Source organism: Natrix helvetica, assembly GCF_964273705.1.
Source record: "Natrix helvetica genome assembly, chromosome: 6".
In the NCBI taxonomy this organism is placed as follows: domain Eukaryota; kingdom Metazoa; phylum Chordata; class Lepidosauria; order Squamata; family Natricidae; genus Natrix; species Natrix helvetica.
Window position 1 is genome coordinate 85,950,398 of NC_138553.1, and position 16,536 is coordinate 85,966,933.

Genomic DNA, 16,536 nt, shown 5'->3' on the forward strand with positions numbered 1-16,536 from the left:
TTGCTTTTTCTTTCATTGCTTAAAAAATGTCTCCTGTTTTAATTTGATCAGTGCCAAACCCGCGGTGTTTCATTTCTAAATGGGTCCTCCACCCCACCCCACCCCTTCAAGAGATGCTGCTGAGCGCTTGGAGAAACGGAGGCTCTCCATGCTGCCCTCCGGCTGCTGGGATTGGCACCCACCAGCCGGGAGAATGGAATGGCTTCCTTTGTAGGCCTCAACTCCTCTTTTCCTATGAGTGTTTCTCAAGAGAAGCTCCCACAAATGCCCAACGTTTTATAATATGGAGATGGAGGATGTTGTGGAAATGTAAACACCTTTGGCTTTCATTTGCTGATATTCATTTTTATTTAATAAAATTTATTTGATTAAAATTTAATATAAGATAGTTTTCTGATTATACCCTTGTACTCAGTCTTTGGCTTTATTTAAAGTATGACATTTAAAGTATGACATTTAAAATTATTTGCCTTCTTTACAAAATTTATAAACATAAGCATTTGTGAAAAGCCATTAATCTGATGCAGGGTCTATCTAAGTCCATATCAGATAAACGAAGGGATCAGATTAGTCTTAATCAACCGGCCACCTCCAGGGCGAAGCTCCCCCACTGGGCCCTCAGGCCATGGGGCAGAGCCAGGGCAGGAGGGTGGGAGCCCATCTCTCCCCCGGTGGGAGCCAAGACCTCCTCCCCCTCCCCCTCCCCCTCCCCCTCCTGGAACCCACCAGCCCAAATCCCCTGACAGACGGGGCCCACAGCAAGCCTCCTCTGCCAGAATGGGCAGGAGAGGCCGACCCCATGGGGCTGAGAAATGAATTTGGTGTAAAAAAAAGATTTCCTTTTCCAGTCAAATTGCATTTGCAGATAAGAATGAGCATCAGATACTGATGGCCGCAGACTCAAATGCTGGACGATCGTGGGCTGAAGATGGCTCGACAGGCGGTCCCTTTGTTTCCTCCCCTCCCCCTTCTCCCTTCCTCCTGTCTTTTGCCTGTCTTGACCTCCTCTCCCCCCCCTCCCCGCTGCCATTGACGCCACCTCCGTCTTTGTGTTTTTTCTTCTTTTTTTGCAACTTTTCATCAACTCAATGGAAAAGTAATAGGTCCAATTGGCAAATGATGCAAATCATGTTGTCATACATATAGCTAATCTTAGAAGGAGCAATAAAATTTAAAATGATTTTGAGAGACTAAAGGAAGTAGGTCGAGGAAATTGAATGGAACCAAATAGAAAATAAATGCAGGTAACTCCTAAATTCCAAGAAAAGGCCTCAAATGTTTGGGGCTCCTGGCTTTTAAAAGAAGTCAGAACAGATACAGAGAAGGGCAACGGGTGTCATCAACAGACTGGAAACTGAACACTACAAGGAAAAGGTGAGGACAGAAAGATGTTTAGTTTAGAAAGAAATGGCAAAGAGAATATATGATAGCGTTCTTCAGTTACCTGATGAGAAGCCAGACAGAAGAAAACTGAGACCTAATTCCCTCTGGTCCCGGCATGCAGGATATGGAACAAGACCTTAAAGTTATAGGGAGGCCAACTGCAGTTGAACGGTAAAAGTATTTCCCAACAAAAAGAAGAGTTGAAGAGTGGAGCCAATGATTTAGGAAGGTTGCAGATGCAGGTTGGATTAATCGTTGGATTGAGCCTCCCTTTCCAACTTTATGCTTCCACTATTTTCATTGAAAATAAGTCAGGCCAAAGCAATGAATCAACAAGAGGCAGTTTTGCCTTGTAAGGGTTTTGGTTTAGTTACTAGTTTATTTACTTCCTATTTTCTTCTTTTATTTCTTTTCCATTTGCACACCAGTCATTCCCTGGCAGCAAACTAGAGAAGGCCAGGAATTGTTGCTCCTTTGCTCCAAACATCATTATAAAAACTTAGATAATGCCAAAATTTGACAGCAATGGGACTTTTTCTCTGCTATTATTAATTTCTGTATAGTCATAGATTAGAAATTAAGATAAAACAAGATAGAACAAGATGCTTTAAAGCAAATTAATAGGTGCAAATATCATTAAAAATGATGCAATGTGCTTAATCCAAACCTATTAACAATTATACAGAGAATCTTTTCATAGCACAAAACGTTGCAAATTTTTCCAGAGATTCTGATATACCAACCCTAACTTAAAATCTATGAGTGGAGTTGATTCATACAATTGCTAATATTGGGGAAAAACTAACACACTCTGCTAGATAAAGGTGTAAAGGACAATCCTTTGCGATTTTCTAGGTGCTCAAATAGACAGCTGTCACTTATGAGAGATGTTATTTGATTTCCCCTCCAAGCCCTTGGAAGAGAAGGCCACCCCATCTCTTGCGAATGTCCTTCTTGGGGAGCAGGAAGGGTGTTATAAAAATACTTTGGGATGGTCTAAGGGAGCCACTTGGCGTCATATTAATGATGATTGAATGTTTGAAATCTGTTGTCCTGTAAATTGATACAATAATTTATCAATTTATAAATTATGTGTATAAATTCTAAACTGAGATGAATTCTCTAGCAAGTAAACAATTAAAATAGAAACTAGCCGTGCATATTTGACTATAAAACTGGAATTGTGTATCAAATGGCTCAAAAAGTCCTAATTGGTAGTTTTCTGGTTGGTTGGCTTCTTGACCAGACACGACATACTTAACCATGAATACACCCCTTTGACTTTGGGCAAATATTTCCAGGGAACAAATCGGTCACACTTTATAACGAGGGGGAGGGAGGGAGGGAGGGCTGGCTCCCGTTTGATCAGCAAAACCAGATGTTCCCTTCCCTTGGACTGCAGCAGGGATGAGGCCATTGGGAAACCAACCCAGGAGGAATAATTGCACAGGGCTGCATTTGTTTGGACTGCAAGATGATACGTCCAAAAAGATAGTTTCAAATAGCAAAAATAAACATTTGTACAATCCTTGCTTTCAGTTGGATCATGGTTTGGGTGGGTCACGTTGCTGAGAAGCCACTAGGAAAGCAAGCGCAGCCCATTGAGAAAGAAGGGGGAAAACACCATCATTCACTTACCTAAAGGAAGGCTGCCTGTGTAGGTGACTGTGCCCCTCCAGGCATCTCAGGGAGCTTTGCAGGGCTGCTGGCTTACAATACAATACAATACAATAGTAGAGTTGGAAGGGACCTTTGAGGTCTTCTAGTCCAACCCCCTGCCTAGGCAGGAAACCCTATACTGTTTCAGACAAATGGCTATCCAACATCTTCTTAAAGACTTCCAGTGTTGGAGCATTCACAACTTCTGGAGGCAACTTCTGTTCCACTGATTAATTGTTCCAACTGTCAGGAAATTCCTCCTCAGTTCTAAGTTGCTTCTCTCCTTGATTAGTTTCCACCCATTGCTTCTTGTTCTACCCTCAGGTGCCTTGGAGAATAGTTTGACCCCCTCTTCTTTATGGCAGCCCATGAGATATTGGAACAATGCTATCATGTCTCTCCTGGTCCTTCTTTCAGTAAGTTTGCTCACTGGAATTGCAACCTGACAGTTTATCCCAAAACCTTCTGACTGGCGGCACAGAGGGGTCTGGTTTTCCTTCCGTTGACCCCCCCCCCAAAAAAGCTGTAAAAGGTTCGCACTGAATCCCCTGCTAGTTGTTCACCAGCTCCATAATAGGCTGATCCCAAAGAGCTGAAAGGTTCTTTTCTTACAGTGATTTCATTCATACAAATCTTTGCAGGTTTTTTTAAAATCCTTAAACAACTTTCTGTTAAGTCCTCGGCCTGCGACCGGTCCTAAGTCCTCGACTTACGATCGGCCGCAAGTTCTCGACTTATGACTGACAGCCGGCTACTGCCAAGCCACGCCTGATTGGCTAAGACACGGCTGGCTGAGCGTGGGCTGTTCTACCTCTTCCTATTGGCTGCCCTGCTTGACAGCTCCTATATATGAATAGCTGTCAATCAGGGCAAGGGGCTGATCTCCTGTTCCTGGTTGCTGTTTGCCTTGTTAACGTTAATAAACCATTCTGCATTTACGTCAGCTGTCTGGGCCGTCTCAGAATTCAATACTTTCTTATACAGATCTGTATAAATACAGATATCTATATATCTGTTCCTTTCAAATCCCCCAAATTTCCCTCTGTCCATTCCAGCGATTGATCTATCTAAAGTCTACATAACAACCCAGGAGTGGATCTCCAACAGATTCCAACAGATGTATTAGTTCCATTGTGCATAATTATATTTCCATGTACACCATTAGCTAATTAATGTCTATAATTTCCTATTCTTTTCATTAGACAAGCAGCATTCCCCCCCCCCCTTGTCTTTTTATGTTTTTTCACTGATAATTTGACAATCAAGGTTTGCCACAAAGTTCAATGTACGTTTTAGCTATATAAACTTGAAGTTTAGAATTATTGTTAATTACAAAGTCTAAATTTGGAGGGGGGGGGAATAAAAATAACTACATCTTCATCAAGTGTCCCTTGTGTTCATCAGTGATTAATAAGTTGATGTTAATATAAAGGTAAATGTTCCCCTCACATATATGTACTAGTCGTTCATATTCACAGTCGTTAATATGGGAGAAGTCTTAATTTTGTTTTTACTTCAAGTTGAATTATCTTAGATCACCTTGACAAAAATCCATCCATCCATCCATCCATCCATCCCTCTCTCTCTCTCTCCCCCCCCCCTCTCTTGTTTGGTTGACTTCACTCCTGCTGAGCTTTGTGATGTGGTTGTGCTGTAAAGTGCTAGGAAACTGGAATAAGTGGGTGGGGGGGGGGACTGTACTTGAAAATGAAGTCTAAGTATTGCAAATTCCCCCCCTCCTTTTTTTTGTAAAAAAAAAAAGGCCACCGTGGAAGAGTTGCCTCATTTTCTCATTTAATCACTCATATGGCAATCTAATTCCACTTAATTTTTTATTTTTATTTTTTTAATACATAATTTATATTGAGCTTTTTACAAAACAAAACTTAAAAACCATATTCTATATTCATTCTTCCCATTCCTAAAGCATCGGTATGTCACATTTTGTTTATCGTCATACATACTTTCCATTCGTTTACATTTTCTATTTCCTTTTTAAATTTAGAATTCCTATAACCTAATGTCACATACATATATAAATTCTACTTTCATTCATTATTCCTGTTCTCTAACCAATAATATCATTTATCCCATACTCTGCATGGTATTCTTTGTCTTCTTTATCTTGCAGTTTTAAAGTTAATTTGACCATTTCCATGCATTCCATTACTTTTTTAATTATCATGTTTTTCGGAAGGCAATCTAATCCCACTTTAAAAGTTCATAAACCATGGGACTGAGTGGCTGTGGCTTCCGGCGCCCCGGTTCAACCAGTGGATTCCATCGCTGGCCATAGGGGGCGAACAACTGCCCCCTGTGGAACGGGCGCGCAATTGGGCGTCCTCCTTGATGCCCGGCTGTCGATGGATGACCATGTGGCAGCCGTGGCAAGGGGGGGCGTTCCACCAGGTTCGCCTGGTGCGCCAATTGCGCCCCCTATTGGATCGGGACGCCTTACGCACGGTCACTCATGCGCTGGTGACGTCTCGCCTGGACTACTGCAATGCTCTCTACATGGGGCTCCCCTTGAGATGCACCCGAAGACTACAGCTAGTTCAGAATGCGGCCGCGCGGGCCATCATGGGAGGGACAAGATACTCCCATATAACACCACTCCTGCGCGAGCTGCACTGGCTGCCTGTGGTTTTTCGGGTGCGTTTCAAGGTGTTGGTTACTATCTTCAAAGCGCTCCATGGCACGGGACCTAGTTACCTGCGGGATCGCATCTCACCTCATACATCCCTGCGACCAATCCGCTCTCACAGGGAGGGACTCCTCCGGGTGCCGTCCACTAAGCAGTGTCAACGGGCGGCGCCCAGGAGCAGAGCCTTCTCTGTGATGGGCCCAACCCTCTGGAATGACCTCCCTCCCGATATTAGAACCACCACAGACCTCCGCTCCTTCCGACAGAAGCTTAAGACCCACCTGTTCCAGTTAGCTGGCTTAACCGATTCATAGTCCCATTTAACCTCCTGGCAAACATCTTATTGGGCAGTTTTTAAGGGTATTTTAATGTTTATTTGTATTTTATTTTACATATTGTACAGTCTACATCCTACCTCCTCCGCGTACCTATTTGTATATTTGTATATTGAATGTATATCTATATTTTGTATTATACTGTTTTAATAGGACTGTACACCGCCCCGAGTCCTGTTTAGGAAAGGGCGCGGTTTAAAAATTTAATTAAATAAATAAATAAAATAAATATCTCCCTGCGGGCAGTTGTCATGGGCCCGGAGGAAATCCTATTCCCCATCCCCACTCAGAAACAAAGCAAGAGGATCCCACAGCGAGAAGCCTTGAAGGGAGAGGGCTGTTCCTTTCTCTGGTTAGGAAGAGAGGCAGCGGTGTCCCTCGCCATCCTGAGGGTGTCCAAATAGATGCGATGCCCCAGGCCACCTCCCTGACGCTTCCTTTTCAACCTATCCCTCTGGCATCCTTTGGGGAGGGGGGATATGGGCACTTACATTATTGGGTGGTCTCGAGGGGATACCCTCCATTACTTCAGAGCACAATGTTGCCATTAACATGATTATAATTTCATTCAACAATTATGAAATGTTTCATTAGAAGCTCTATGTTTGGGGTATAATGATGATAATCCAGATCTCTTAAAAAATGTAACTGAGAAATACAACCAAGTTAAGGTGACATGTTTATGAAACCCTGTTGCTTTAAAAGCTTCATGGTATTAAACAGAGGATTACAGCAAACACCTGCTTGGACTCAGTTGCAAATATATTGTATCTCAAGCTGTAGGACGGTTAGTGCTGTTCCCCTTATCTCCAGTGACCATCTTAAATAGACTTGGCAGAAGCTTTACTGCACAAGGGCTCATCCCTTGGACTTTGACTTGAGCTTGACGTTTATGGGCCTGAAACACCCATCCCACCACCACCCCTGTCCTGTCCATAAATCACCCTAAACCTTTCAGGGTTGGCTTTTAATGCCCACTCTGGCTCTCCTTCTGAAGGACCCTGGGAAGCGGAATAGTCTAGCCCTTTCAGGTGAAACCAACGGAGGGTCCCTGATACTTCCTGCTTCTCTGATCCAGGATGAATCTTTCCAATGAAAGAAAACTCAAAAGTCATCCAATGGGGAAAGTCCTTCAGGGGAGAATTCACTTGGGAGAATCTCTGCAGGTATAAAACAGGCTACCCAGGAATGTGGTCCAGGGGGTTTTGAGGTCAACAAGGAAGGTCTGCAGGATGGAAACCCAAAATATCTGTAGCTGAATGGAATATTTTATACTTTCATGATATTTGTGATAATGGGGGGTGTTTTTTTAAAAAAAAATAAGTATTGGCAGTCTATGTCGATACTTCTCTGCATAAGACAATGGAAATATTTGGATGCTAAAACTTAGTAAAATAGTCCCAGTTAGAGTAAAGCTTCAATTAAGTGAACCATCTGAGGAGAAGATTTGTCACTTTAAATATTTTTTTATGATTTCTTGATTATGCAAATGACTTGATCCTGAAATACTACTGTAATTGGCCTAAATTTGCACTAATTCTTCTAGTATTGTGTTCCGATCATTTTTGGGGCCTGCTCAGTTGCTAAGTACCAAAATAGCCACATCAAGAAACGAGCATAACTTTAAAAACCATGAAGGACCCCCTGGCCGTTTCCATACACAACTTATTCCTCTTAATTTAGAGGTACCATCTAAATCTCTATCTCTGTCTCTGCCTCTCTAGAGAAGACCAGAGACAGAGGGAGGGAGGGGGGGGACTCAACATGACTAACGGCACCAGGAATGGGTCAATTTTCCTTCCACGTTTCCTTCTAAATGGCCAAGAAGGGCTAAATCACAGCATGTAGCAGATCTGGACTGCAAAAATTCAGCTGGGCAGTAGATGGCAAGGAAACTCGGCAAACTTTCAACATTTTGCTGTCCCGTTGTAGTCATTTTACAGTAGTCACCCTGCGTTTTGCAGTTCAGATCTGACATCCCTGATATTGAGAGAACAGTTTTCTATTGTATTGACATCAACACACATAAATCATCCACATAGTGGGGTGGGGGTGGGGCTGGGGGGAGAACAACAACCCCAGTGTGGATTGTATCAAAGCCATCCAATGCTGTTTCTCACCCTGTTCAGTATGGAAAATCTCTAAAAAGAGGGAAAACTGTTGAAATTTTGCAGACGGCTTCCCTGATGAACGTCTACATCTGCAAACGGTTATGAAGTAGATGCTTTGCTCTCTTGTCAAATTGGGGGCGGGGGGGGGGAATTCTGCCAAAGAAACATCTCACAATTTTAGAGAAATGTAAATTTGTGGTCCACCTTAACTTCGAAGGGTTCCTTGAAAACGTAAGCCGTGTTATTCAATTATTAATGGCAGCTGTGCAAACACCTTGTAGATAACAAAAGATGCCAGAACTGCTGCTGGCTTGTCTTTTAGGTCTGAGCCAATGCAACAGGTATTTTGCATACAGAAGGCTTAAATTGGACAAAGGGTGAGAGTTTTATTGAATAGGAGTGAAACATAAAGGCTGTGAAAACTCTTCTCTATAGGAAAATCACTGAATCAATACAGGCTTTGGGCTTTATTAAGTGAAAATATCACTATATTTTGGGGGGAAATAATATCTACTCCAGAATATCTGTCCATTGCCATCATTCCTCTCCTCAATTTTTTTTCTAAAATGGACTCTTCCATTCAATCTTTGGCATAACCACATAGTTCACCTTTCCATATGCTAACTGGGAGACAGATAATACAGTAGAACGTAGAATAAGAGAGTTCGAAGGGACCTTGGAGGTCTTCCAGTTCAACCCCTGCCCAAGCAGGAGACCCTGAACCATCCTGGACTAATGGCTGTCCAGTCTCTTCTTAAAAGCCTCCACAACCTCTGGAACTTCTACGGATCAACTGTTCTCACTGTCAAGGAATTTCTCCTTAGTTCTAGGTTGCTTCTTTCCTTGATGCGGAGCGTCCACCTGCTACTTCCTGTCCTGCCTTCAGGTGCTTTGGAGAACAGGTTGGCCCCCTCTTCTCTATGACAGTCCTTCAAGTACTGGACAAGGGCTATCAAACATATTTGAGTCAAACATTTCTGAGGGGTACTTCGTTTGAGCAAATCTGCTTTGATCTATTGCACCACCATTCTTTATTTCCATCCCATCCTCTTTGTGTGGCTTCTGCATCCTTTAACATTTAACACATCAAGACACTGGAAAATGACAACAGCAGACATGGGGAACTCTGGCTTTCTTACAAGCTGGGGTAGCACACTCTCCCCTTGACAGAGCTTCGGTCTTTCTCCTTTCCTATTGACCTTACAACTATTTATTAACAATAAGATCTAAGTCAGAAAGAGAATGCATTTCTGTCCTGGTCTTTGTTCTTTGTGACAAGGAAAAGAAACTATCCAATTATAGTTATACTATATTAAAAATCCCAAGCAATAATCACTTTGTACCAAACTTTGTTCACAGGCAATAATCACTTTGTACAAAAACAAAATAACCAAACAGATTCTTAAGCACAAGCTTAAAAATAAACAAGGATTTTACATCTCCAGACAACTTGTCTGTCATTACCTTGACTTAATTTATAGGTTTGCTTTGTGTTTTTTTTTAAGTAATGCTATTTTCTGACACAGGGAGGGAGTTCACTTTGTGCTTTACAGCTCAGCTAATGATATTTTAAAATTAAAGATGGGAGGATCTGAGATAGCTTCCTTCCTGGAGATGGAGAAGTGAAGGGCACCTATTAAAAATCGGCCTCCCTTTCATTCCCTTTGAGATAGACACGGCTTCATTCATTAGAGAGATCAAAGCAAATTCATCCCGATTTATATAAACTCCTGGCTGGGTCATTGCAAACAGTGATACGGATGGAAGCGAAGAACAATGCAACAAGGCCCTTATACACTATGGCTTTGTGCACTTGGGTTGTTGCTTCTAAATTTGTGTGATGTCACAGTGTGGGCTGTTTAGGGAGGCTCCTGACTGTCTTCTGTTTTCTCCGGATTTGGAAATTGCAAAAAAAAAAATCCCCTTCCCCTTTGAATGGTTGAATCTGCAGCCCTTATGAGTAGCTGATTCCTCCCATCAGTGGAAACGTGGTCTCTCTGGGCCTCCCTCCGCTGAGCTCCCAAAGCCCTCTGTGTGTGCCCCCCGAGAGAGGCCGAGTCTCCTACTGCAACAACTAGTCCCTCCCTTTGCCCAGAACCCATCTCCTCTCCCCTCCAAAGCAACCCGATCGGATTCAGCAACATGCAATCCTGGTCACAGCTTTGGAAGAGACATCTGGTTGTAATGACATCCATGCGATTTGCGAAGTTTATAAATGCAGCAGAAGAATTGGGGGCTTGGCACCAGAAGCCCAAGCATCTGCCGCGGTCAACACAGGGCGGATGATGGACACACTCCTGTGTTATACTACGCTGCCTTTTTTGAACACACCCTTGCAAACACCCCTGACAGGACATTCCTCTCATAGGAACCATGACTTTCTTTGTTGTGCCAAAAGTGAAGTTGTTACGGGTGGATACAGAATAAATCTGACAAGAAGGCATGCTGCTCTTGAGAGTTCCATGCTTGGAGAGTATCTTGATGTATCCTAGGATGTAGAATAGAGCTGGAAGGGACCTTGGAGGCCTGCCAGTCCGGCCCCCTGCTCAAGCAGGAGACCCTAGACCAGGGGTGTCAAACTCGAGTTCACTGAGGGCCGCATCAGAGTTGTGTTTGACCTCGGGGGGGAGGGGTAGTGGTCGGGGGGGGGCATGGCCAGATCAACATCATCATGTCGGTAACCCGAGCACTCTGCCAGCAGAAACAGGCTCCCGAGTTCCGTTTTCACCTGCGCCGGCCTCCTGCAACCCTCTGCCAGTGAAAATGGAGCTGAGGAGGGCGACCTGCGGCCCTCGCCAGCTCTGTTTTCACTGGCAGAGACACCGCGGGCCGGTCCCTTGCTCTTCCCAGGGAGGCCCCGCGGGCCAGATTTAAGCACCCTGCAGGGCAGATCCGGCCCTGGGGCCTTGAGTTTGACACCTCTGCCCTATTTCAGACAAGTAGCTGTCTAGTCTCTTCTTAAAATCTTCCAGTGATGATGAAGCGGCCATGATTTTTGAATGGCAAGTGGTTCCCCTGGTTAATTGTCCTCACTGTTGGTAAGTTTCTCCTTAATGTCAGGTTGCTTCTCTCCTAGGTTAGTTTCCATCCATCTTCTTATATATCAGGTTGACCATGGCTGCCTCTTTCTGCCTTACTCCTTTTGTTGAAAGTTTTCCTTCATTCTTAAGGGATAAAAATGTTTCAGAGTTACTAGAAAGTTTAATATTTTATGTTTCTTTAGTAGGGCGAAATGGTAATAAGCCCAACTTAGAACGGGCCCTTTTAGTTTGGCTGGTTGTGAGTTCCCAGCCTCCCCTTATGGTGAGGGGAGGCTTCCAGAGGCTTAGGCGGTCCGTTTCCTTTCCCAAGGAGATGGATTTTATACTGCAGGTCAAGTCTGTTGCTTCTTTTAGCCAAGCTGGGCTGTGCAGTTGCAGTTGCAGTTGCAGAGGTACCACCAGTGATCAACTTTTGCTGATTAAAGGATGCTGATGAGATAGTTTACGCGTTTCTTGGAGACATAATCCTTGGTTGTGGCCTGTGCAGTTTGCAGATAGTTCACTTTCATATTTACAAGTATATAATATAAATATTAATATACATATGAATTATATACTCAAACTTTGGAAATTATCATAATATGAAGTGGATTTATCGATCATTTGCAAAGGAATGTCTATGTCTCATAGTCACTAAATCTATCGTTTACAATAAACCGTGGATTACAAGAGAAAGTCCACTCCATCCCAGATTCACAATCTTAGATTAATGGTGTGTCTTCGTTTCCTGCTTTTGAACAGGCTTCCCTTTGGGGAAGAAAAACCTGAGCAATCTTATTCTGTGAAGTCACACTTTAATACTGTATTTTAAGATTGAGACTTTTTACATTTCTTTCTTTTCCTTTTTTTCTTTCACCCCTTTTTTCCCCTAATCTGTTCCTTTTCATAGGAAATGAGCAAAGGAGACTTAACATTATGTGTTTAACTACTAAATGATTTTTTTCCCCTAAGAAAGTCATTTTTCTAAAAAAAAAAAGGGGTGGTAATTTTTATAAAATTATTACTTAATAAACTGGTTTTTCTGATTTTCTTCTTCTGCACGGGTGGAAACTAAGGCAAGAGATTTAAATCTCTACTTAAAATATCTGGATGACGCATTTCAGAATATACGCAATGGAGGGGGTGTAGATGCTTGATTATATTGTTCTGAGTAGAAAACACTGACACGTCTATTACCTTTGATAGTTTTTTTTTTCATCTGCCTGTATCTCTTCTAATGCTCTCTCTACTTTTCTTAAAGGATCACCTCTTTCATCTAGAAGCTCACCGATTAGAGAAAGGAAGGGGCAGATGTCCATACGCACCAAGTTCTTCCTTCATGTCCACTTTATATGGTAATGACCTAAGAATTCCTTTCCAATTCGTGCCGACTCCCTATTCCATCTATATCTGCATCAGTTTTCTTCCTGTTTACATATGTCGGGTTCTGTTGGATTGACTCCTAGAGTCTCAGGGTTGGCCTGCCATCCGTCTTGCCTGTTGCATCACACTGGGGAAATGTCAGGGGCTCTTCAGGCATTGTTACCCTCACTGACTGTGTTATTGCCATCCATGATTGTTATCTGCCATGAAATCAGTTCTGAATGTGGGAGAAATCCCAGTTGTGCCAGCTCCTGCTGCCCCAATTTCAAGAATTATTCTCTTCTGGAAATTCAGTCCAAAGCCTACAGAAAGGGAGGCTTCAGAGCTAAAGATGCTTCTCCATTCCTGCACTTTATGAGAGCTCGTGCAGAACTCATTCACAGATGGATTCAGCAGACACAAGCTGTAGTTTGGAAATGTTGATATGATCTCCATCCTATATTATACTGTATTAATATTGTCCAGCGCAAAAGGCATCTTTGGAACCTTGTTAGCTAAGATAGGATTTGCCCCATGCTATCAGTACAGACAGGGCAGTGAACAGCCTTGCATTGATGTCCCATTGCTGGAATCTAAACCAGGCTCAGAAAAAACATGGCCCAATGAGAGCAGGACGTAGCCATGGTTGGGGCTGGGTGGCCTTCAGCCAGCATGGAATCCCCATCTCCAGGGGAGACCCCAACTGCAGGAGACAGGAAAACGGGCTTTAGCTAGACTTGCACAGGCTTTGTGATACCAAGTTCAAAATGGCTGCTCTTTTAGCGCTAGTCTAATTCCAGTGCAAACAATTTAGAGCTTATCATGTTGTTTTCTCCACAGGGAGGAAAATGTGTCTTCACAGATGCTCCTAGAAATGGCTTCTCTTTTTTTTATCCTAGTTTAGCACAGAGTGTCAACTCAGAGAACAGTTTTGTTTAATCTCACCTATAGGATTTTGTCCATTCAAGCCGTCTATCCACACCTCTGGATTCATTTCAGACCTTTGGAGCATACAGAAGCTGAACATGGAGCCTCTGTGAAGCTCCTTCAAGCTTTTCCTGGATTTTCACAATGTTTTCCAAATTGTAGTTGTTTCAAAGAGCTCCAGACAGGTCCGTGTGTTCCAAGATATCATTTTGGAATTGATTTCAAAGTACTCAACAGCACGACCATCCAAAGCCTCATGGCACACTTTGGCAACTTAAAGTACATTGCGTGTATTTATCATTGTTTAAGAACCCTCGTGATTCAGAGTAACTTTTACTGAAATGCCTGCATTGCAGCAGGAAAAAAATGCAGTGTAATCTTTTGTGGTTTTGTGTGCATTAAATTAAAATATTGGGCAAACTCCAATCAAACTTAAGTTTTTCTAAAATGAAATTATTTTAATGGATGGAATTTAAGCACAAATTTTCCTCAGTAGCAGAGAAGACTTAAATTGTGCTCCTTCCCTACCACTTTTTACTTTGTTTGGTTGCTCCTTTAAACAGTTTCTTGTGAATCAGCTTCAGTTTTGGGAGAGATTATTTGATACTAAGGAAAAACAGTAAGGAACAATTCTACTTTTGAACGAATACATTCCGAATGACAATCAGAAAACAGAAAAGGCTTTCAACCATGGCTAATGCTATATAAAAATGTTAAATGATTGGGCATATTCCATAAATAATTTTATGACTCAAATGTCTAAAATAAATGAATTCTCCCGCATGCTTTCAATAAAACAGCTTCCATTATTTTGGAAGTTAACGTTACTTTATAATGGAGCTGACTGGCGAGTTAACAAAGACCACACAGGCTCTTGAAAGGGAGCCTGTTTTCTTTAGGCGTGTGGCTTTTGACAAATGCTGGGCCTCTCAACTGCCTCCTTTCTGCTGCTCTGCCTGAGGAGTAAGAGGGATCCTCTGGACCTTTGCTTTCCTCGGTTGACTCCCATTATTTCCAGTTACTCTGGGTGGCTGGGTGGGTGGGTGTTGATGGGGGTGGGGGATGTTCTGGGGAGGGAGGAGCAAAGAAGTCGGGAGCATACATTCCTAGCAGGTCTCTGAAGGCTTGAACCCCAATGCCCAGCTAAACCAAGCAGGCACCCAGAGGAAGCACCCCCCATGCGGGAAGATGCTGGAGGTGGAATGTCACTCCAGCAACAATGTCCAAGGGCCCATTTCATGCTGAGAGGGAGGAGGGAGGAGGCACTTCTGTATTTGCCCAGGGTGAGACTGTATAAATTGACAGTCAGTCTAGTGCCAGGCAGTGCCACCCATCAGTCAGATGTCACTCAAACAGCCACCGAGAAAGAACCAAGGATCTTCCAGGGCCTTGAGGGGGCCTGGGATGCGGCTACATTCAAGTCTTCAAGTCAGCCGGGTCCTCCTGTTGAAAGGCTGGGAAGATGTAACAAAGACCTATGGACATTGAGAAGAGATATTTCTTTTTGGCAAACGTTGCTGAATAAATCAGAGGCTGTGATCGCTGTATCAAGATGCCATCGTTGAAGGGAGATCTAGTCCTTTATGAGGATTGGTATTTCAGTGTTTTCTAGAAAATGCTGGATCAGACAATTCTAGCTGAGCACAAACATTCTCACTGAAAGTAGATTTACAGCCAAGTAAATCCAACATTATTAATGATAGACCTCTAAAAATCCTACTACTCAAAAATCCTACTATTGACTGCCTTGCAAGAAGGAAATTGCCAGTAAAAATGAGTTCGGAATACAGTTGCATCTTTTCTAAAGGGCTGATCTGCAGTTAAATGTCTCAATCGATCATTTAACACCATAGGTGTACAGTTATGCAAATTATCTAGCACATTTGCCAAGTTAATTCCACGCTTGAAATGGGCTATTAGTTATATTTTTATTAGCCAGCTATTCGTGGAAATGGCTGCAGTTACTGAAAGGTTTCCAGAGATGTTTGGTTTGTTATCTTTGGGTTTCTCATCCCAGAAAGAAAAGGCAGCTTCCTCCAGAAAAGTCAGAATAAAGATGGCCGCTTGTCAACCACAAAGGCCTTGAGGCCCTTTGAAGGCACGGTGGCTGAAGCTCCTGAAAGGGAGCCCCACGGAGAGCTCCCCACCCACCCAGGGAAGGCCAGGAACGTCAGATCAGACTCAAAAAGCCCCAAACTAAGGAACAGGAAAATCACAGCTATGCCATAGGGTAGATAATATAGCTATCCAGAAATTTTTATTTTACAAACACCCCCCCCCCCCAAAGACAAGTCTGGGCAGCAATACTGTAAGGTAAGAATCTAGAACAGGGATAAAATGATCTTGCAGAGACTGAAATAATGACAAGCACTATCTGAATCTGTGGAAGCCTTGGAAAGACACGGCTGCTTTCACGAGTCAGCTCCAGGCTCCTATGAAAACCAAGGTTTTTCTCTTATGTGGGCCTGTTTTCAAATGTCATGAAAAGCTGAGTCTGGGGGCGTCCAATGATTGGAGTCCTGCTGGCTAAACAATCTGGGTCATAAGGCTAAACACACACACACACACACACACACACGGCTTCTGTATTTCTGTAGATGTCAAAGGTTGTATCTTCTAAAGCTGAGAATTAGAGAATGTGATGACATAATTATTTTGTAGATTCTGCCATGAAATACCACATCAGTACGAGCTGCTAAAATTGATTTTACATGCTAATATTTTACTTAGTTTCAGGACCTCATGAGTTTGAAATCAATATTTATTCAGTATTAAGCAAACCTAAGAAATAATAACACTTCTCTTGTTGGAAACAGATTTCAGAGTTTACCTAGTAGAGAGAGTACATTATTCAAGTCAGTATTTAAAATCATAGCATAATTGTTTTCAGATGGATATAAACCAAAATTAAATCCATCCTTCTTGGCAAGTAAAAATTGTAAATCCTTGAGAAAATACACTAATAATCAAAATAATAGTATTACTCATGTTAATGGTGAAATATAAATTAGAAAATGTGTTTGTTTTCTTTCACGTTTAAAAAAGGAAGAAAATAAATATATTATATTGAGAGAAGACCGTTATTTTTGTATGCG

General features: G+C 42.6%; 1 protein-coding gene across 3 annotated transcripts in view; it reads left to right on the forward strand.

The window, feature by feature from the left end:
• SEMA3E (semaphorin 3E) overlaps positions 1–16,536 on the forward strand; it is a 103,349-nt gene that overhangs the window by 70,830 nt on the left and 15,983 nt on the right. For all 3 annotated transcript variants that reach the window (XM_081957237.1, XM_081957235.1, XM_081957236.1), the window contains exon 5: positions 12,414–12,507. In XM_081957237.1, the coding sequence (XP_081813363.1) occupies positions 12,414–12,507 (94 nt within the window). The remainder of the gene's footprint in view (positions 1–12,413; positions 12,508–16,536) is intronic.